Below are 22849 nucleotides of genomic sequence, written 5' to 3' on the forward strand. Positions count from 1 at the left end.
AATTCAAAGAAAAACAACACAGATTTTTCATATTTCAGTTTTAATAAAATTCATATTTCAAATTGGTGCAATTAAAGACAAATTCTGAATAAATGTATTTAAATATTATTAAAAAGGGTTACAAAAGTGGACTTCATACATGATTATTCAACAAGCATATTACTTAAATCATATACCAAAAATCATTTCTCACCGGCACTCTCAGACATAATTTACATAATTATATATTTAATCCATACCTATATGGAACATTAACCATGTAAGAAAATAATATATATCTAAGGTGCCTGGGTGGCTCAGTCAGTTAAGCGTCTGCCTTCGGCTCAGGTCATGATCCCAGGGTCCTGGGATCGAGTCCTGCATCAGCTCCCCGCTCAGCAGGGAGTCTGCTTCTCCCTCTTCCTCTGCCTGCCGCTCTGCCTACTTGTGCTCTATCTCTCTGTCAAATAACTAAAATCTTAAAAAAAAGAAAAAGAAAATAATATATATCTAGCAAAAATAAAAGAGTATCATACTTTTTAATATTCTATATACGTTGTGTGATTTAAACTTTGTTTTTTAAAAATTTCAAATTACTCTGTACACGAAGATAAACCAAGAAAGACTGCTCTGTATGAAAAGACACAAATAATCAGTTATTTCTGAGAAGTCTCTTATTTTACTCATCTTAATACACCATAAAGTCAGATGCTTCATCTCTTTGCACAGTTAATATGATTCCAGGCACTTTTTTCTTCAAATCAGACTTACATTCTTAAGAAATGTCTGTCAGGGGGAAGAAGAAAAATGTCATTTATATTCTGGTTTTTAATGTACTTAAAAATATGCATAGTTTTAACATAGTAATATTTTATTTTATTTTGCTGAAAGAATCTGTGGGCTCAATTTATAATCTAATCCTGAGAATATAAGTTAATGGGTGTGTGGAGGGATAGAAGGGTCAATCAGTACTTTAGATACTTTAAATGATGACTTCCCCTTTAAAGTTTTATGATATCTAAATAAACCAAAAATGAACTTGGCATCACCTAAGTAACTTATAAATATTCTTAAAATTTATTAATCTGTAATACTGTGTTTCTAATACCTTGCTAAATAAATAATTAGAAACAGATACTCCTATAGAGAAAATCACTAAATCTCTTACTCTGCAATTTCTAAGGGGAATATTATCAGCTCTGTCTTCTATGAATCTAGTCCCAGGAGAATGTAACTTTACATGCAATATTTGGAATTACAGTACAGCACTTGTTTTTTGAGAACTTTTGCAGTTATTATGTTGTTTTCGGACTTTATGTAAATTTACTCATTCACATAAAATGCATTAAAACAAAGAAAGATAAATGTGTCTTGATTTAGATCACTTCAATAGCCTAATGAATTTTCTTTATTTATTCATGTTTTATATTATTCAAAAGGTTTGAGATAGACTGAGAGTTATTAATTCAAATATTTTGCCACTGAACATTAAAATGATCTTCTCTTAATCTAAAAAAAAAAAGAGAGGGGCACCTGGGTGGCTCAGATGGTTAAGCGTCTGCCTTTGATTCTCAGGTCATGATCCCAGAGTCCTGGGATTGAGTCCCACATCAGGCTCCCTGCTCCGCGGGGAGCCTGCTTCTCCCTCTGCCTCTGCCTCTCTCTCTCTCTCTTTCATGAATAAATAAATAAAATCTTAAAAATAAATAAATAAATAAATAAATAAATAAATAAATAAATAAATAAAGAGAGAATTTTGGGGGAGCCTGGGTGGTACAGTTGGTTAAGCATCCAACTCTCAGTTTCGGCTCAGGTCATGATCTAAGGTTTGTGAGATCCAGCCCCAAATTGGGCTCCATACTCAATGCAGAATCTGTTTCAGACTCTCTCTCTCCCTCTCCCTCTGCCCCTTCCTGCTGCACTCTCTCTCTCTAAAATAAATAAATCTTTAAAAAAGAGGGAAAGAGGGAATTTTTAAAATTTTGCAACTGTAAATATGCAGAATTAAAAGTACCAATTATTATTGTTATTTTATAGTTGCTTTTTAAGTAAGAATACAGGGGCCCCTGGGTGGCTCAGTCGTTAAGCAGCTGCCTTCGGCTCAGGTCATGGTCCCAGGGTCCTGGGATCGAGCCCCGCATCGGGCTCCCTGCTCCGCGGGGAGGCTGCTTCTCCCTCTCCCACCGCCCCCGCTTGTATTCCCTTTCTCGCTGTCTCTCTCTCTGTCAAATAATAAATAAATAAAATCTTAAATAAATAAATAAATAAATAAATAAATAAATAAGAATACAAATAGCAACAACAAGAAGTCAGGGTTGTCTTAGTAATTGGCACAATGTACCTGTGAGATGAGTTAAGCAAATTCCCATGCAGTTACTTGGAGTAGGTTAAGTTACATAGGCCAAAGGGAGATACTCGTAGATACTTTTATACTACACAAATTCCATGACTTCCATTTCTACTCCCACAAGCTGTGAAAAACTGTCTTTAAAGGGACTTGTCCGTGGTGCTGAAACACTGACCCAAAAACGTGTTGGCTTTGTTCTGCCCTGGGAAAGAACTACTGAGTAGAAAAATCTCGGGGGCGGGGGCAGAATATCTTTCAGTCTCTTGTATAGAGTCTACTTTTGCAAATAAATGTTATATTTTTCATTAGGTTTATTAGGTTATCCAAATACTTTATTGCCCTAGGGCTCCTAGGGTAATTTAGCCAGAATGAAAATTCTGACTTACGATTTTACTCTGGCAAAGTATATGTGAGAGCTGGTGATGATTACATATTCATCATATTTTTGATCCCTTGCTTTTTCCTTTACTCTTCCAATACTTTCTCTCTTTTAGTTCATGTATCCTGCATAAACAAAAATTTTAGAACCCAGTGCTACTTTTATTATATCTTTTGACCAGTTAAAAAAAGTTAGAGCTTTAGTTTTGTTCATCTAATGTCTATCTGCATAAGGTTTCTGCACAATAATTATATAACCCCAAAAGTTAAAATATTTTTAAAAATCACTCAGGACTGGTAAGGCTGCCAAAAAGCTGTTTATTTTACTTAATTTAATCACTGTTGAGGGCATTTTTAATTAATTCAATAAAGCAGTCTATGCATTTAGACCAAGCTTTAACACTAAGTGAAAAATCCACAGATTAAGTTCATTAGGTGTTGCTAAAATCAGCTACCTGGCTTTTTAAATAGTTCAAAATTTCTTAAGGAAGTTAACTTATTAAATAGAATAAGAAAAATAAATAAATACATACTCATAAGGCAAGTCTTCTAGGTCTGTGAGCACAGGGGACTCACTGCTAATCTTGTTAGCAATCTAGCACATCTCTTGTAATCTAGAAAAAACATTTAAGGTCAAATTATGTATATAGTTACCACAAATGTGGGGAAAACCATATTATTATTGTCACTAATTAATAACGAGAGCTAAGATTTAATAAGCACCCAACATAACAAATGCTTAACCTGGGTTTTCTCATTAATTCTCATAACACAATTAGATAGATGTTACTGTTCCCTCACTTTAGAGACAGAGATGAAAAACCAACATCCAAATGTCAAGAATCTCATAACCAGTGAGTAGCTTGAGTTCAAAGAGTAAGCTTTCTCCACTATGCTGTGCTACCACTTAGTAAGTTTGCTTTGACTCCAGTGTGATTAATTTCCCTTAGTCATTGAACACAAGCAGTTTTTGAAAAAATTAAAACAATTCTGATTCCACATCCTGAGTAAAATTAAACATGCTTCAAGATGACCAATCTAGACATCGCCCACAGCAACTTCTTTCAAGATACATCTCCAAAAGCTAGTGAAACAAAAGCAAAAATGAACTTTTGGGACTTCATCAAGATAAAAAGCTTCTGCACAGCAAAGAAAACAGTCAACAAAACAAAGAGGTAACCCACAGAATGGCAGAAGATATTTGCAAATGACACTACAGATAAAGGGCTGGTATCCAAGATCTATAAAGAACTTCTCAAATTCAACACCCAAAAAACAAATAATCAAGTCAAAAAGTGGGCAGAAGATATGAAAAGACACGTCTCTGAAGAAGACATACAAATGGCTAACAGACACATGAAAAAATGTTCATCATCATTAGCCATCAGGGAAATCCAAATCAAAACCACATTGAGATACCACCTTACACCAGTTAGAATGGCAAAAATGGACGGGGAAAGAAACAACAAATGTTGGAGAGGTTGTGGAGAAAGGGGAACCCTCTTACACTGTTGGTGGGAATGCAAGTTGGTACAGCCACTTTGGAAAACAGTATGGTTTCCTCAAAAATTTAAAAATAGAGCTACCCTATGACCCAGCAATTGCACTCCTGGATATTTACCCCAAAGACACAGATGTAGTGAAAAGAAGGGCCATATGCACCCCAATGTTCATAGCAGCAATGTCCACAATAGCCAAACTGTGGAAAGAGCCGAGATGCCCTTCAACAGATGAATGGATAAAGAAGATGTGGTCCATATATACAATGGAATATTACTCAGCCATCAGAAAGGATGAATACCCAGCTTTTACATCAACATGGATGGGACTGGAGGAGATTATGCTAAGTGAAATAAGTCAAGCAGAGAAAGTCAATTATCATATGGTTTCACTTATTTGTGGAACATAAGGAATAGCATGGAGGACATTCGGAGAAGGAAGGGAAAAATGGCGGGGGGGAATTGGAGGGAGAGATGAACCATGAGAGACTATGGACTCTGAGAAACAAACAGGGTTTTAGAGGGGAGGGAGGAGGGCGGATTGGTTAGCCCCATGATGGGTATTAAGGAGGGCATGTACTGCATGGAGCACTGGGTGTTCTACGAAAACAATGGATCGTGGATCACCACACCAAAAACCAATGATGTATTGTATGGTGACTAACATAACATAATAAAATTAAAAAAAAAAAAGATGACCAATTAGTTAAAAAGAAACAAAATGCTTAAAATCCATTTACCTTAAAAGGGAAGTTTAGGTTTAGAAAGGAATTTAAAAACAGCCAACTGAGTTACCACACATGATCCCAATTTGGGCAGTTTTGATGATAGCATTTAAATATTACATTTGAAATTATTAACTTTGGTAACTTAAGTGTCCAAAAGAATTCATTAGAGCCACCTTTAAAACACTATGCTACCATTATTCAGAATAATCGATCACTCATTGTATAAATGATATGAAACTATTTACTTTAAAATAAGAGGAAATTTTGACTTATTCTTCATGGTCGTCTTATTTTTTTTTTCATTTATATGACAGAGCCCTTTATGCCAAGGAATTTGAAAAATGATAAAAGGTTTAAATCCTGACAAACATTTCAGTCCTTAAGGAAATCTGGCTATTTTCAGATTTGGATATAGTCCCAATTACAATGCAGTTCCATTCCTTGCACTCTAACAGCACACACAAGTCTTCAGTTAAGTACTGTCAATGTTATAAATAGAATCTCATACGATGTTTAGTCTATTCCCAGTTGCAGACAGTTGAAGTTTAAAATTACATGCATTTATTGTTGGGTAAAGATTTTTTTTTAATGAGGAAAAAAAACCCAAACTATCCAAACTACTTACAAGCTGGTGTTGAGCAATCCCTGGTGTTGTGATAGAGTCGATGGAAATGTTTGCTACATTCAGCTGAAAATGTGACTGGCCCTATTAGACAGGAAAAGAACGTTTATGATAAATATCGGCGTATTTTCCAAACAAATTTGCTAGCACTTTATGGATGGAACTAATACAACTGTAACTTAACATCCTTCCATGCCCTTAAAAGAACTTATCTGACTCCTTACCCTAGCTCTGTGGGACTTGGTAAGTTGTAATCTGTGAAAAATCAACTGAATTCATTACCAATTCTCACCATTTCACATAATGGAAACTTCAGTTTCTGAAGAACTCTTTAGAATAATTAAGAGGGGGAAAGCTCTAGACAGAAAAAAAAAAAATTGTACAAACAAAACCAAGTAGGTGTGAAGAATAAAAAATAAATATCCTTGGTTCCCACTTTCTGTTCTTCAGTTTTAGGATCCTTCACAATATGACTCCAACCTGCATTTCCAGGCATACTTTTGTCCAGTGGCCACATACACCCTTACCTAAACATACCCCACAGTGCATCCACACCATCTACCTGTCATGCCCCCAAACTACCATGTTCTCAAAGAATTCCTTCTGACCAGAATGCTTCTCTTATCCAGGAAAATACTATTCATCCCTTAGAGCCCAACTTAAATATCATGTCCACTACAAGCCTTTCCTGGTAGTTTTTGGCAAAATTATTCACTTTCTGTGCATCCCTAAAACTATATTTACACTTCTATTATTTACCAAGATCTGGTTTATATTACTATTAAGACAAGTTAATGGCATTTGTCCACTTTCCTAACTGGACTGTTGAGCTTCTTACGGACACTTACCTTCATATCCCTAATGCCTAACACAGTAATTTGCATACAATCTTTTTATTTAATTGAATCACTGATAAATTTTGTGCTTACCTGTGAAATGCTTTATGAATTTGTCTTTTAAATTCAAATCTCTTGGGAATATTTCTGAAAAGAAAAAAAAAACTTTAGAATTTCTTGGATGCATTTCCACCATTAAAAATAGAATTTCTTGGATACATTTCCACCATTAAAAATATCCTTATAAATAGTCTATAATGACAACCACCTAACACATGAACTCATGGCAGTTCATGCAGCTGATTCCAAATCTGTATCTCTGGCCCTGAGCATTCCCTGGGGCTCCAGGCCTCCCCCAGACCTACCTGCTTGTTCTACCATTCTAATCGGGAAACTTATAGACCTCTCAAAAGTGAATAGCCAGAACTGAACATCTGATTTCCCCAATACCCCAGACCTGTCTTCCCCCCATGTTCCCTGGTCTCATACACGGCATCACTCTCTACCCTTTGCTCAAGCCAGATGTCAAGAAGGTATGCTTGACTTTCCTCTTTCCCTCTCTACTATGTAAACTTCATTACTTAATTTTATATATTCCAACTCCAGAAATTACCCAAGACTCATACATTTAAATAAGTGAAAATAAAAAACTGAACTACATCTCACACTTCACTTTGTACTCACTATAAGTACACCATCAATGAGGGGTAAGAGCGCTTCCTTGCATAGGGAGCTCCCTGCTCCTAGCAGCCCAGTTGTGAGTCCAGAGCAGCACTATAGGGCTATAGAAGTGCAGCTAGATTGGAGCTCCCCTTCCACTGACAACAAACATCTACACTTATGAACCATCCAAACTAATCCAGAAAAACAAAGCAACAGTGAAGATATAAGTATTTCTTTATATAAATATTTTGGTGTTCTCGTTAATTACATTCCAGCCTGAACATGGGTCTTTCCCCCATACCTCTCTGAAACCAAGCATGGCAAATTGGCTCCTGGGATGTCAATACTCCACAGTTTATCTGGCAAGGTAGCTCCTCTGGCCCTTTCTGAAAGCTGAGTCAGTTGAGTGCAGTTGGAGTTCTATGGTTAAAGCGTATTCGAAGTCTATAAATAATTCTAGTTCCAAAAGCATTTTCAACTATGATTTTTTTAACATTTTAAATTTAAATTCAATTAATTAACATATAATGTATTTTTGGTTTCATAGGTAGATTTCAGTGATTCATCAGTCTTATATAATACCCAGTGCTCATTCTATCATTGCCCTTCTTAATGTCCATCACCCAGTTACCCCATCCGTCCACCCCTCTCCCCTCCAGTAACCCTCAGTTGATTTCCTATGATTAAGAGTCTTTTATGGTTTGTCTCCCTCTCTGGTTTCATCTTGTTTTATATTTTCCTCTCTTCCCCTATGATCCTCTGTTTTGTTTCTTAAATTCCACATATCAGTGAGATCATATGATAATTGTATTTCTCTGATGATTTTAATCTGTAGACCTGGCACAATGATGACACTCAGGATGATACTCCTCTTCTACACTCCCATAGCACATTTTCTAACTTCTATAAAGGCAATTGTCACATTATGATTAGCATGATAGTGAACTGTGCACAAGTCTGTCTCCACCACAATATTGTGGCTTCTTGAGGAAAGGGACAATGTCTTGTTCATCACCTGTAGGGTGTACAACAGTGCTTTACAGATGGGTCATCTGACAAATGTTTAAGGAATTAAAAGCTGAGAGGATGATCCTTCAAGTAGGTTGTTACCTTTCAAATGAAAACAATCAATGCCTTGCTTGAGCTCAGTATAGGCCACTAGGAAAACCATACTTTTAATACACTTGAATTTTCATTTCCAAGTACAAACACAATGTAAGAACATAAAGCAGATTGACTTAAATGAAACAGAAAAGTGATATTTAAGTTGACACCTAAAGTGATAAGCAAGAGATATCTAGGTAAGAAGAGATGGGAACAGCACCCTAGACCAAAAGAAAGAAAAAAAAGAAAGAAGAAAGAAGAAAGAAAGAAAGAAAGAAAGAAAGAAAGAAAGAAAGAAAGAAAGAAAAAGGAAAGAAAGAAAGAAAGAAAGAAGAAAGAAGGAAAGAAAGAAAGAAGAAAGAAAAAATAAAGAAAGAAAGAAAAAAAATCTCTGAAGAGGAAAAGGTCACACTGTGTTCAAGTATTTGAGAACTGTCCAGGATGGCTAAAAGAGAAAGAAGGTGAGGGAAAGAAAAGTCAGCTAAAGCAGCAGACAAAGGCACCTGGGTGGCTCAATTAGTTAAGTGTCTGCCTTGGGCTCAGGTCATGATCCCAGGGTCCTGGGATTGAATCCTGCTTTGGGCTCCCTGCTCAGCAGGGAGTCTGCTTCTCCTTCTCCTTCTACCCCTCCTCCCCTGCTCATGCTTGTGCTCTCACTCTCTCTCTTAAATAAATAAACAAACAAACAAACAAACAAACAAACAAACAAGCAAGCAAGCAGCAGACATAGATGACCTTATAGTCCTTTATAAACTTTGTCCTTAATTCTATGAGTGATGAGAAGTCAAAGAATTAGGCAAGGGGATGACACAGTCAAGATTCACTTTTAAAAAATCATAAAGCCCAGTATGGAGAAACAAGAATAGATGGAGAAAGATAAGTCAAAAGGTTTAAAGAAGGCTATTGTATTTCTAATGAATAGCACTAGCTTCAGAAGTCAAACTCTGCTCTATGGCTGTTTTTGCAAATAAAGTTTTACTGGAACACAGCCATGCTCATTTGTTCACATGTGGTCTATGCCTGCTTTCATGTTATAATGCAAAGTTGAGTGGCTGTTGCAGAGATTAGAGAGCCCACAAAACCCAAAATATTTACTATCTGGCCCTTTCTAGAAAAAGTTTGCCAATGCCTGCTTGGTAGCACACTCCTATTTGTATTAAAACTGTAACGGTGATTGCGGAAAGGCTCCTAGAAGTAGGATTCTGGGGGTGGGAGAGAAGAGGTAGTAGTTTTCAATGCATACTCATTATTAATTTTAATTTTGAACATAAATTTGTATTACTTTTTCAATAAAAAATTAGTTGATTGAAACTGAATTTGTATTTAGTGTTAGATGCACCTGTGATAGTTTTTGATCAACAAAATATTACTTGAGAAATCGAATATAAGAGAATTACCCCCACACAAGATTAGCTGATTGATCTTTGATGGAAAATGGTCTTAAAAAGCAATCTTCATTATAGAAATATAAGTCACATATGTAATTTCAAGGTTTTTAGTAGCCACATTTTAAAAAGTAAAAAGGAATAGGTAAAATGTATTTAATAATTTATTTTGCTTAACCCAATATATTCTAAATGTTATCATTTCAACACATATTCCATACTTTAAAATTATTAAGACATTTTACATTTTTTTATACTAAGTTTTCAAAATCCAAAATGTATTTAACAATTACAGCACATCTCAACTTGGACTAGCCACATTGTGAGTGCTCAATAGCCACATGCATTGGGTGGCTACCATGTTGGACAGCACAAGCCTCGAAAGCATGCTTCATTCTTTTGGTATCTAACTACAAGGTATAAAAGATTACATATACAGATGGATTAAAAACAAAAGGATCTCCCCATAATGCGTGACAAGTATCCCAAAACTACTATCTCATTCATCTAATTTGTGAAAAGTTCTAGTTTTTATTTAATCAAAACAGTTGCCAACTGCCACCATCATCAGTTTTAAGTTTACAATAATATTTTTATGAAGAAATAGATAAGCATATACATATATGTATATAAATGCTGACAGGCTTATCTCTTCTTCCTACTTTTCTTGTTCAAAATGAGCAGAGATCATGCTCACCTCTGCAGCACATATATTAAAATTGGAACAATACAGAGAAGATTAGCATGGCCCTTGTGCAAGGATGACATGCAAATTCATGAAGTGTTCCATATTTTTAGTCAGTCAGAGAAAGACAAGTACCATATGATTTCACTCATATGTGGAATTTAAGGAATATAACAAATAAGCAAAGAGGAAAAAAGAGAGAGAGAGAGGCAAACAAAGAAACAGGCTCTTAACTATAGAGAACAAACTGATGGTTAACAGAGGGGAGGGGGTAGGGGACTGGATGAAATAGGTGATGAATATTAAGGAGTGCACTTGCTGTGATGAGCATGGGGTGATGTATGGAAGTGTTGAATCACTATATTGCACACTTGAAACTATTATTACACTGTATATTAACTAACTGTAATTTTTTTAGAAATATATTCTTTATTTAGCATATTGAGGACTACAAAAGGAGTAAGTATATATATATATTTTTTGACAGTCTGACCACTTTTTTTTATTTTTTGCATCCTTTTTTAAATTTGAATTCAATTAATTAATATATAATGTATTATTAGTTTCAGAGGTAGAGTTCAATGATTCAACAGTCTTATATAATACCCAGTGCTCATTATATCACGTGCCCTCCTTAATGCCCATCACCCAATTACCCCATCTCCTCACCCCACCCCCTCCAGTAACCCTGTATGTTTCCTATGATTAAGAGTCTCTCTTTTTTTTTTAAGATTTTATTTATTTATTTGAGAGAGAGAAGGAGAAAGGGAGAGAACATGAGAGGGGGGAGGGTCAGAAGGAGAAGCAGGCCCCCCACCGAACAAGGGACTCTATCCTGGGACTCCAGGATCATGACCTGAGCCAAAGGCAGTCACCCAACCAACTAGCCACCCAGGTGTCCCTGATTAAGAGTCTCTTACGGTTTGTCTCCCTCTCCAATTTCGTCTTTATTTTTCCCTCCCTTCTCCTACGATCCTGTTTTTTTCTTAAATTCCACATATGAGTGAGATCACATGATAATTGTCTTTCTCTGATTGACTTATTTCACTTAGCATAATACCCTCTAGTTCCACAATGAGATACCACTTCACACAGGTCAGAATGGCTAAAATGAACAAGTCAGGAAACAACAGATGTTGGCAAGGATGCAGAGAAAGAGGAACCCTCCTACACGGTTGGTGGGAATGCGAGCTTGTGCAGCTACTCTGGAAAACAGTATGGAGATTCCTCAAAAAGTTAAAAATAGAGCTACCCTATGAACTAACTGGAATTTAAATTAAAATTTTTTTAAAATGAGCAGGGATTATGTGGAATAATAAAAAAAGTCATAAGACAGAACAACTAGAAAACAAAATAATAGAAAATGTTTAGTGTTCACTTCTACCTGCATATAACAATATCTTACCATAAAGATAGTTGCTCTGACTTGATTGATTCTTCACAAAGCCATGTTATTTGATCTTTGCACCTTATTAGGTACTGAGGGGCATTCCTTCATTTTATGTTTTAAGCTAGCATTTTTCAGGTACCTAAATTGAAATGTTTGCTATATAGTTTCTTGAGTTATCACTTCCTTTAGTTAGAGATGACACAACTATTCTCTTTCTCGATATATAAAAACATTCCATTTTCAAAAATAAAAACTAGCCTTATTATATCAATGTTGAGAAAATTGCTGGTGGGAAATATCAGTATTTGAAAAACATTGAAATTTATTAAATATTTGAGGAAAAAAGCTGATGACAAACATATTCAAGCAAGCAATATCTTTAAAAAATACTTTTAGGATTTTTAAATACACTGTCATGGGGTGCCTGGGTGGCTCAGTCAGTTAAGCATCTGCCTTCAGCTCAGGTCATGATCTCAGGGTCCCAGGATTGAGTACCGCATCAGGCTCCCTGCTCAGCTGGGAGTCTGCTTCTCCGTCTCCCTCCCCCTGTTCCTTCTCTCTCTCTCACTCGCCTTTGGGGGGCCTAATGCTATTTCAGCTGCAAATTATACTCAGGATAATGAAGTAAACTAGTTGCCTTTTTTTTTTTTTTTTTTTCAAATTTTTGCTACTCAAAGTATGTTCCCTAGACAAGCAGCATCAGCTCCCAAGAAGGCACCCTTACAGTTCCTAGTGTCTGCTGACTGAATAACTCAGTTCTGTGGATCTTGGCGAAGCTTGTAAGGAATACAGAATTCCAGGCCCAGAGCTATAAAATCACTTTAACAAGAACTCACAGGAGTTCAAGTTTGAAAGCAGTCATATAAATCTTCCAAGCAAGATACAGAACTTCTGCGTACTCTGTACTGAAGTACTTCATAATCAACAAGCAGTTTGTGATTATTAGAAGACAAGATACAGAATTCTTTTCAGTAAAAAAAAAAAAATGTCATCATGGAGGTTGGCGGTGTTGGCGGTGGTGTTGCTTTGCATTTTTATCACTTCTTTACTTTCTAGCACTACCAGATGTTACGGGCTCATCTTGAATCATTCCTTGTCCCAATCTTAGTCTCGGCCATTTCCTTTATTAGAGCCCATTTCCTTTATTAAAGAATGGTATTAGAAACCACAATCTGGATACTAGGTGAGCTTGTTGCTACTGGGGTCCAGTAGCTTCGAGGCTCTCTTAGCTGACAGAGCAAGGACATATATGTGTGATATGTATGGATGACCTCATTTTTAATACACTCCGTGTTTAAATTATTTCTAAACTTGTGCTATGGTGCTTGATAGAATATATTTTTAGAACGTACAGCAACTGTAATATTTCACCAATGATTCTACAAATGACACAAACAAATCATTTAAAATTATCTGAGTTCAAAAATACAGTCATATTGAATCACACTCTGTACCCAACTGTGCACTGTGCCCTCTCCTAACCCGCAGTCACTTGCCTTCTCAAGCCACACACCTACAAAGATGCTTCAGTTTCTTCTTTTCTACACTGAGGTAAACAAACTAAATAATCTTAAAGCAGCTTTCCAAGTCCTAAGTTATAAAATATTATGACAAAATTCTAACATTATGTGGTATGTTCACCAAAGGACAAAATATCAAATAAGTCCAGAAAACTGTAAAAAGTACAAAAGTGTGTTGTAAGTTGGATTTCTTCCAGGTTTTAAACCACAGGCTAATTCATGTTTAATTTGAACTTTAGCCATTTTATTTAAGGACTAATCTCATGAAAATGATTTATTTCCTTTCTGGTTTTGATCTAGTTAATCCCCCTTTCAGATTTATAATGATCACTTCCACAGACACTTAAAAAGATAAACCAGATTTTTATAAAAATGTTTTTTAAAAGCATCTCAAAAATAAATAGATGTATAGCATTCCTCAGTGTGAAAACATTGTTATTAAGAATGACAACCAAGGGGCGCCTGGGTGGCTCAGTTGTTAAGCATCTGCCTTCAGCTCAGGTCATGATCTCAGGGTCCTGAGATCGAGTCCCGCATCGGGGCTCCCTGCTCGGCGGGAAGCCTGCTTCTCCCTCTCCCATTCCCTCTGCTTGTGTTCCTGCTCTTGCTATCTCTCTCTCTGTCAAATAAATAAAATCTTTAAAAAAAAAAAAAAAAAAGAATGACAACCAAATGTCAGTAGATTAGTGCAAGCGAAAAACACAGAATCCAGAACTACTATGTTCTTGGGTTAGGCAGCTAGAAACTTGCCAAAAAACTGAACCACTGGAAAATCCCACAGTGCTGTTAATCCAATAGTCAATTCATGACACCTGAGAAGCATAGCCTCTTTACTGAGACCAGAAGTACTAAGGCAGATTTGAAGGCAGAGGCATGGTTGAGATAGGGAAAGGTCAAGTTTGAAATTCCTATAGTGTAGATATTCAGCAAATAGTGGATGTATGCATTTAAATGCCACAGAAGGGCAACACAGAAGCAATAGTTGAAACTACAAAGGTGCTTGGGATCACATAAGGGAATACTTTGAGTGCAAAAAAATTCATGATTGGGACTTGAACCCTGGGATGCACACTTAAAGGGGAGCCAAAAGACAGGTGGTCAGGGAGAGAAAGAAGAGTGATCAGAGAAAAAGAGCAAAGCAGGAATAATTGTGGACAGGGAGGAGTCAGTGGCAGCAAAGCTTCTGAGGGTCCAGTAAGATAAAGACTGACAGGTGCACAGTAGACAGGAACAGAGATCGGAGGGCCAGCCAGCACCCAGGCAAAGTTGGTGAAGGTGAAATCATGCCTTTCAAGTTTCTGTATTTCTGATGCTTTGACATCTGAGGCCTTGCTGGCCCTGGTGAGATGGCCCCTCCCAGAGCTAACCAATTCCTAGAGACAAGAAAGCCTGCAACCCCACCTTTCATTTACATACCAACCAATTCAGAGCCCACACCCCCACAAACTCCCTCATCCAGCTCTCATACTCAAGGTCAATATTCTCCTGCCCTAATCACCCAGGGCCAGAACCAGACAACTGCAGACCACTACACCCCAGAGCCCACCGAATTTATTTGAACTAGTCAATCCTAAACCCACTCTCCTTGCCTTTCCAGAAGGAACCACTGATAAAGGCTTTTGCTCTTTCTCACTCACTCTGCTTCTGACCAAACCTGCTGCTTGCCCGTGTGGTCCCAGAGGCATGCTGTGCCTCCTGGTTCTAGGGAACTGTGAGTAAAACTTCTCCCTTCACAATGGTCACTTCCATGTCTTGTCATGCATGATCAAAACAAATTCTGGGTACATCGTAAAATATGAGTGGTGGTAGACACAGGCATACCTTGGAGATGTTACAGCTTCAGTTTCAGACCACCATAATAAAGCAAGCCAAATGAAATTTTGGTTTCCCAGTGCATGTAAAAGTTACGTTTATACTATACTTCAGTCTATTAAGTGTGCAATAGCATTATGTCTAAAAAAATGTACATATCTTAATTAAAAATACTTTATCGTTAAAATGTGCTAACCAACATCTGAGCTTTCAGCAAGTTTTCATCTTTTTGCTGGGTGGAGGGTCTTGCCTCGAGGTTAATGGCTGCTGACTGATCAGGTGTTTACTGAAGGTTGAGGTGACCGTGGCAATTTCTTAAAATAAGATAACAAGGAAATTTGCTGCTTCAACTGATTCTTCCTTTCACAAATGCTTTCTCTCTAGCATGTGATGCTGTTTGATAGTATTTTAGCCACAGTAGAACTTCTTTCAAAACTGTATTCAATCTTCTCAAACTCTGCTGCTGCTTTATCAACTAAGTTTATGTAGCATTCTAAATCCTTCCTTGTCATTTCAACAGTATTCACAACATCTTCACCAGGAGTAGATTCCATCTCAAGAAACCACTTTCTGTGCTCATCCATAGGAATCAACTCCTCATCTGTAAGAGTTTTATCATGAGATTGCAGCAATTTAATCACATCTTCAGACCCATTTCTCTTGCTATTTCCACCATATCTGCAGTTACTTCCTCCACTGAAGTCTTGAACCTCTCAATATCACGCATGAGGGTTGGAACCAACTTCTTCCAAACTCTTATTCATGTTGGTATTTTATCCTCTTCCCATGAATCATGATTGTTTTTAATGGCATCTGGAAGGCCAATCCTTTCCAGAAGGTTTCAGATTTACTGTCTAGCAGCTGTAGCTTTATGAAATGTATTTCTTAAATAATAAGACTTGAAAGTCAAAATTATTCCTTGATCCATGGGCTGCAGGCATGCTAACATGAATCTCACTGTACATCTTCACCAGAGCTCAGGTACATTGCCAATGAGCAGTAACATTTTGAAAGGAATCTTTTTTCTGAGCAGTAAGAAGATCTCAACAATGGGCTTAAAATACTCAGTAAACATGTTGTAAACAGATGTGCTGTCATCTGGGCTTTGTTGTTCCATTTCTACAGCACAGCGTAATTCTTAAGGGCCCCAGGACTTTCGCAGTGGTAAAGGAGCACTGGCTTCAATTTAAAGTCACCAGCTGCATTAGCCCCTAACAAGAGAGTCGACCTGTCCTTTGAAGCTTTATGCCAGGAATTGACTTTCCTCTAGCTATGGAAGTCCTAGATGGCATCTTCTTCCAATTGAAGGCTATTTCATCTACCCTAAAAATCTGTTGTTCAGTATAGGCACCTTCATCAGTGATCTGAGCTAGATCTTCTGGAGAACTGGCTTAGCTTCTGTATCAGTACTTGCTGCCTCACCTCACACTTTGAAGTTATGCAGATGGCTTCTTTCCTTAAATCTCATGAACCCACCTCTGCTAGCTTCCGACTTTTCTTCTGCAGCTTCTTCACCTCTCTCAGCCTCCACAGAATTGAAGAGAGTTAGGGCTCTGCTCTGGATTAGGCACTGGCCTGGGAGTGTTGTGCCTGGTGTGATTTTCTATCCAGATCATTAAAACTTTATCCATATGAGCAATAAGGCTGTTTTGCTTTCTTATCATTCGTGTGTTCACTGGAGTGGCACTTTTAATTTCCTTCAAGAACTTTTCCTGTGCATTATTTATTTATTATTTATTTATTTGATAGAGAGAGAGTGCACAAGCAGGCAGAGCTACAGGGAGAGGAACAAACAGGCTCCCCGCTGAGCAGAGAGCCTGATGTGGGGCTCGATCCCAGGACCCTGGGATCATGACGGGAGCCAAAGGCAGATGCTTAACCAACTGAGCCACCCAGTGGCTCCCAGTGCCCCTTTCCTTTGCATTCATATCTTGGATCAACTGCTTCAAGAGGCCTAGCTTTTGCCTTATCTCAGCTTCTGATGTGTCTTCCTCATTAAGCTTAATCATTTCTGACTTTCAATTTAAAGTGAGAGACCTGTGACTCTTCCTTTCACTTGACCACTTACAAGCCACTGTAGGGTTATTAATTGACCTAATTCCAATATTGTTGTGTCTTGGGGAAGAGGGAGGCCGGAGGAGAGGGACTAGCAGTCTGATAAGTGGCCGCTCCCCACTGCTCTGCCCTCAAGTCACCTTTCCTTGTTTCTGTTGTCACTTACTCTGTCCTGGGCTTTCCCCTTGTGTCCCCCAGGTGCTGAGGTAAAGCTGGGCGCATGCAGTGGCCAAAACAATGTTACCCAGAGTGGACTCCTTCAAAACCAGTACTGTGAGATGCAAATAAATGTTAGATTTTAAAAGAAAGAGAAAGAGGGAGGAAGGGGAAAAAAAGAAAGGGAGGAAGAGAGAAAGTAAGAGAGAGAGGAAGAAAGAAAAACAAAGAAGGTGTGGGGAGAGAAAGTTTGGCTAATACTGGTTTACATAAAGCTCCTCAAACCACAGGTCTTCAGAGTTCTTGTATAGTGCTTCTCTAACAAGAGACCTAATGGCCATGCCCCTGAGGCTGGCAGACCAAGGAAGCCTTTTTTCCACAGATTATCACTCAAACACGCGGGAAAATGTAGCTATGGTGCTGTGGGTACATGTGGGAATGAAGGAGTGGGCAGAGAGCTATGGAAAGAGAAGTGTGGTCAGGGTTGTGGAGGCCAGTCAGGAACTGTCTCTGTCTCAAAGAAACTTTCCAGAAGATTCTTATATACCACTTTTCTCCTCCCCATGCTCCTCAATTAAAAATCTCTGGTGATTCCAAAAACTCAATGTACACAAGAATCTCCCAAGAGTTTTTTGATGCACAGGCACAGGCTATACTCAGAGATTTAGGATATCCAGGGTGAATACAATAATTACATTCAAAACTTGCCTCCCAGTTGCTTCCGAGATGTATGGCCTCATTCTAAGAACCACTGCCCTAGAAGGTATTAAGGGCAGCAGATGTCGTGTTGTCTAAACTTGGTCATAAATGCTAAGAAATGAGCTCATGACTCAGAAATGACACAGATTAAGTCATAAGATCTAATCAGGCTTTGAGGGCAAATAAAAGATCAATTCTTTTAAAGCTGATTTAAAATTTTTTCTTTTCAAAATTTCAGTTCCAAAGAAAAAAATTCCTCTTAAATGTCAACTGTGTCCAGTGACTTTGATAGGCTACAGGGCATTAAAAACTGAGTAATCCTCAGTTCCAACTGCAAGAGGCTTATATTCAGATAATATAATATTATATTATACAGATATAAACTATATATATATTTTATATATATTATATATATATAAACTATTACAAGTTACAGTATGAGGAGTGTTGTAGGAGAAGAAAAATGCTGTCTGTGTTTAAAGGAGAAAGAAATCATTACTGAATGAGATAATCTAACCAACGAGGCTGACAATAATTCCAGGTAAATCTTATTTTAATAGTATTTTATTTTATTAATATGTATAAGACTATACATTTTCAAACATGATACAATGCTTTAGCTACTATTTCCCAATAGTTTATGTTGACAGTTATAGAATTAGAGTTATAATAAATGCCTAAACTCCAGGACATGCTACTTCCCGCTTCAGTGATGCTCTCTTCTTCTCTCTTTTTTTTTTAAGATTTTATTTATTTGAGAGAGAGAAAGCATGAGCAGGGGGGAGGGGCGGAGGGAGAAGCAGGCTCCCTGCTGAGCAGGGAGCCTGATGCCAACTGGATCCCAGGACCCTGGGATCATGACCTGAGCCAAAGGCAGATGCTTAACTGACTGAGCCACCCAGGCACCCCCAATAGCACACACAGGAGGGGAACATCTAGACTCTGAACCAATCACCTAGCCATCACTTTCCGTCTTCCCACATGGCAACAAAGATCTTAGAAATCTATTCTTAAATGCTTTAGAGCTTATTTCCAGGTAAAAGTGAAGGCCAAAGCGGGGGGGGGGGGGGGGGAACATTACACAAGAATTTTAAAAACCCTAGTTTTCCTTGCCAATATATGACTGAAAGGCAGACTGCTAGGACTGTGCCATTCCAAGAAAAGAGAAGCCATTGTGTGTGATTTTGTCAACTTCCTGCTCAGAATTTCCCCACTTAGCAGCTAGGTGAATGACGCCCTGAAAACAGGCAACAATCACTACTCAGAAATACTCTGAATGGGCAGAAATTCATTCATATGAGTTCACTCTGGCTCCTCATAATCAGTGTTCTGGTGACAGCGCTTGCCAAGTACACTTAGCAAAATATCACACATCACCTTTCCATCTTGACTTCTTCTCATATTATTGTTTTTCAGTAAAACAAACAGCTTCAAGTAACTCTGCAAATAAAATATTAAAAGACCCATCTGAAAAAAAAAAAAAAAAAGACCCACTTGCACTCCCTTCTTGATGATATGCAAAATAAGGAAATTTATTTTTATTATTCCTGTGGAAGAAATTTTACTCACCAGGTAGGACTGGCTAAATGGGCAGATGTAATGGGAACAGACTTGAAATAGAGGGGATTTAGGTTGTTACACATAAAATTCCACTATTATGCACATCCAAGTTTCATCAGAACTGTAGGGATGGTTGCAAAGTAAATTTAGGATTTCCATATTTTTGAGCATGGAAAGAATTACAAAGATACCACAAAGTAACAGGGCCTAGGAGGATAGACAGAATTTGGAGAGATGAAAGAAGCACATTCCTGGAGGCTCCAAAGTAGCAGAGGCAAAGAACCGGCTGGCATTCCTTACAGGAACAGCCTGAATCTGTGTGGCTGGCACAGGGGTACCTCCTGTGGTGCCCGATGAGAACCACAGAAGGCAGATGGGACAAGTCACAGGGGGATGGAACGTCCTGCGTCCAAGAGTAGTTAGGACTTTCTTAGAAAACCAAAAAACACCACTGCAAATCTGTGACTAGGGAAAAAAGATCTGTTAAATGAAATTGGTCTTAAATAATGTGTTAACAATGTTTCTGTAGTTTGGGACTTTCTCCTACTCTTTTTCATTCCAACGTGACATTTCTTTCTCTGAGATGTTGGAATCAAAACCAAATGGAGACCAGCCTTGAAAATTCTGAGCTGACCAAGCCAGTTTTGTCATACAAACAAAGCTTAATTTAGCTTATTTTGCAAGGCTAACTTGACCTGGGTCGTCTCTTGCTTATGCCTCTAAAAATCATAAGCAAAACTTAAAAGTTTCCCAATGTGGATATTAGGTAACTACAGACCAATTCCCAAACATTTAATTTAATACTATAACCAATCACTGTGAAGAATAAATGGTCACTGCTTTCTCACCACAGAGGCTGCTTTACAACAATATACCCTGAGCCTCAATTCCATGTTTCGGTTTGAGTGCACCTGGTGTGCAAACTGTCTTTTTGGTGCTTCCCAATAAAATTTTACTGATTACTGTTTTGGTCATTCACTTGTTTTACTTTGGCTATTTCTGAACTTTTGACAGAGATAAGTATTTGGGCTCACAATTTCAAGTCCACGTACATGAAGGATGTGGCACCATCACTGCTGTAGTCACCCACAGGGCCCCACCTCCCCTCCGGAGAGCCCTGGGCTTGCCAGTCACCCTGGAAAGCTCACCCTGGGCACCGGAAGCTCAACAGCCCCCCTCAGCTTCTGAGGCCCTGGCCCACACCTTCCTCTGCTTCCTCTCCGGTTTACCTGTGCACCAGCCTTCCCTCCGTCCACACGCAGAGTGCATACTGACGGAGCGCGGGCTGCCTGCTTCAGTAGGTGGCTTCAGCCCTCTGCATGATGACTGGCATATAATAGGCACTCCAGTGAAAGTTTGTGGAGGAAATAACTATGGGTTTATATCACAACCATTATGAAAGAAAAGCGATAAGTAATCCCTCTTTGCTTTCTTAAAAGTGAAGTATGAGGCAAAAGAGTTATGAGGTGACAGCAAGGCAGAGCCTGCTGGGCCTCCTCAGGCAGCCCAGCGGGGCTGGTCCCCGCAGCAAGCTGATGGCCCCGAACAGGGTCACTTCTGCTCCACGCCTGGCCGTGGCTCTACCTCGCTCTGTAAGGCACAGGCTCTCAACAGAGACACGTGGTAGCAGCTTCTCTGTTCCTTGCTCACTACCTTCCTTCTTGCCCTGGGTGCCCTGCACTCTTGTCCGCCCCCTCTGACCTCACTGTGCCCTGGGATTTTCACATTTCCCAATCATACTGGACTTCCTTACCTTGGGGCGTCTCATGACCTCTATATTGGCTGGGTTTTTTTTCTCCGTTTTTCCCTAGTCCCCTCCTTCCGCATCTAAGTAGCCAGGGACCTGAGTGCCCAGAGCTGATTTGGGAGCCCGGCCTAGGGAAGGTCCGACTGAACAACAGCCACCTCAACCTGCCCAAAATCGCGGGTTCCTCAACCATTCCCTGAGGCCAGCTTGAGAAACAAAGGGGCATTCCTGAGCCTGTTCAGGCTGCGTCTGTGTGTTCAGGCAGTGCTCACTGAATTCTCAAAAACCCAGGAAGACCCAGAATGAGGCGCTGACAGGTACAGAACCCGTGCACTATGCGTGGGCCGGCTGGGGCTGAACCCCACAGGTTTCGGCTGCTCCACCAGCCTACTGAAAAGACCTTCACCGGGGACACATCACGCCCGTTCCTTTGCGAGATGGGGGTTTTTGCTACTTAAGTCTCAACAATGTTAAATCTAATAAACTCTTTACCTCTTTTCCTGAGAACCGGTTATCTGCAGAGATGGTCTGTCCTCTGCTCTGCTTAATTCCGCCTTCCTAAAACCCTCATCAGAGCAAAGGACTGGCTGGGAAGGGGATTGCTTACCAGTGCTCCGGAAGGCGTTGGGAGCCGGGCCGGCCCTGGCCGCGGGGAGGAAAAGCCACGACTTGGGTTCTTGGTCCGTGGCACGTGCTCCCCTGCCACCCCGGGGCCTCCCCTGGGCCCCGGGCAGGGACAAAGCCAGAGCGAGCACGAGGAGCGCGGGCAGCGGGGCGCCTGGCTTAATTGGCCTCATGTCTGCGCACGCGGAGGACCGCGCAGGAGGCTCCCAGGGGTTGGGTCCCGAGGCAGGTGTGTGTGCCGGGACTGGAGGGTCCGAGAGCCAGGAGAGGGGCTGTGGGGAGGTGTCCCCGCGGCGTCCGGCTGGAACAGTGCTGGGACTTAGCCGGCGTAGGCTGATACCTGCGTGCCTCGCTGTCTCTGGGCGGGGACGCGGGGCGGAGCGGCTGCTGGGGACCGCAGGGTTGTCCCAGGGCACAAAGGCGAGTCCGAGCGCACCGGACTCCCCGGCACGGCACACACGAGCCTCGGGATCAGCAGGTCCTCGGGGCTCCCTACGGAATGCCCCTCCGGGGCCGGGACCTGGGTCTTGGTTCAGTCTCTGAGGGTCAACAGAACCCGAAACTTCTAGGTCGGGACGGAAGAAAGCAGAGCCGGGACTCGGGCCATGGTGTGCGGAGACGGCGATTCCGGGGGCTGAAAGGTACAGAGCTCACTTTCTCCAGCCTGAATCCAGCTGCGTTTGGAAGTGCTGGCCGGCGCGACCAAGCCGGGAGCAGGAGGCCCAACCTGCCGGGAGGGCGGCTCCGCCCCGGCGCGATGGTGCCTTCTCCTCGCAGCAAGGGCGGAGCTGAGGACCCAGGAGGTCAAGGCTGGGCCCGCCGACCACCCACGCCCAGCTCTCCCGCCTTCCTGCTGGGGTTGCTCGGATTCCCCAGGTTGAGTCCTACTACAGATGAAGTCATCAAGGTTTACCCGTGCACCCAAAACCGCAGAGGGCTAGATTTTCTTTTCTTTTTTTTTGACGTAAAGTACTCTCCAAATATTTTGTGGATGCTAACAATAGAAAAATGAGATTAAGTCCACTTGTTCTGATTAAAATAAAATCGGCATCTCTGGATC

The 22849-nt window shown here is 40.0% G+C and overlaps 1 protein-coding gene and 1 non-coding gene across 2 annotated transcripts; one reads left to right on the plus strand and one right to left on the minus strand.

The window, feature by feature from the left end:
- Nucleotides 1-690: 690 nt before the first annotated feature.
- On the minus strand, nt 691-21996 carry ALKAL1 (ALK and LTK ligand 1). Its single transcript, XM_032421550.1, has 5 exons — nt 21773-21996; nt 6483-6536; nt 5557-5637; nt 3238-3318; nt 691-765 (listed from the first exon to the last, which is right to left on the minus strand). Exons 1-4 carry the CDS (start codon nt 21960-21962, stop codon nt 3254-3256), a joined length of 390 nt encoding a protein of 129 aa, XP_032277441.1. The 5' UTR covers nt 21963-21996; the 3' UTR covers nt 691-765; nt 3238-3253.
- On the plus strand, nt 10231-10337 carry LOC116643303. Its single transcript, XR_004301519.1, has one exon. It is a non-coding gene; the product is annotated as a U6 spliceosomal RNA (small nuclear RNA).
- Nucleotides 21997-22849: the final 853 nt, after the last annotated feature.

The sequence above is a fragment of the Phoca vitulina genome, unplaced genomic scaffold (assembly GCF_004348235.1).
Source record: "Phoca vitulina isolate PV1807 unplaced genomic scaffold, GSC_HSeal_1.0 scaffold25, whole genome shotgun sequence".
Lineage (NCBI taxonomy): Eukaryota > Metazoa > Chordata > Mammalia > Carnivora > Phocidae > Phoca > Phoca vitulina.

Bases quoted from the DNA above. Each gene is read 5' to 3' on its own strand.
- ALKAL1 (XM_032421550.1), bottom strand. From the start codon at position 21,962: ATGAGGCCAATTAAGCCAGGCGCCCCGCTGCCCGCGCTCCTCGTGCTC. The intron at 5,638-6,482 runs GTAAGCACAAAA...CCTGTCTAATAG, and splicing joins ATTCATAAAGCATTTCACAG to GGCCAGTCACATTTTCAGCT. The intron at 3,319-5,556 runs GTAAGTAGTTTG...TGTTTTTTCTAG, and splicing joins GGATTGCTCAACACCAGCTT to ATTACAAGAGATGTGCTAGA.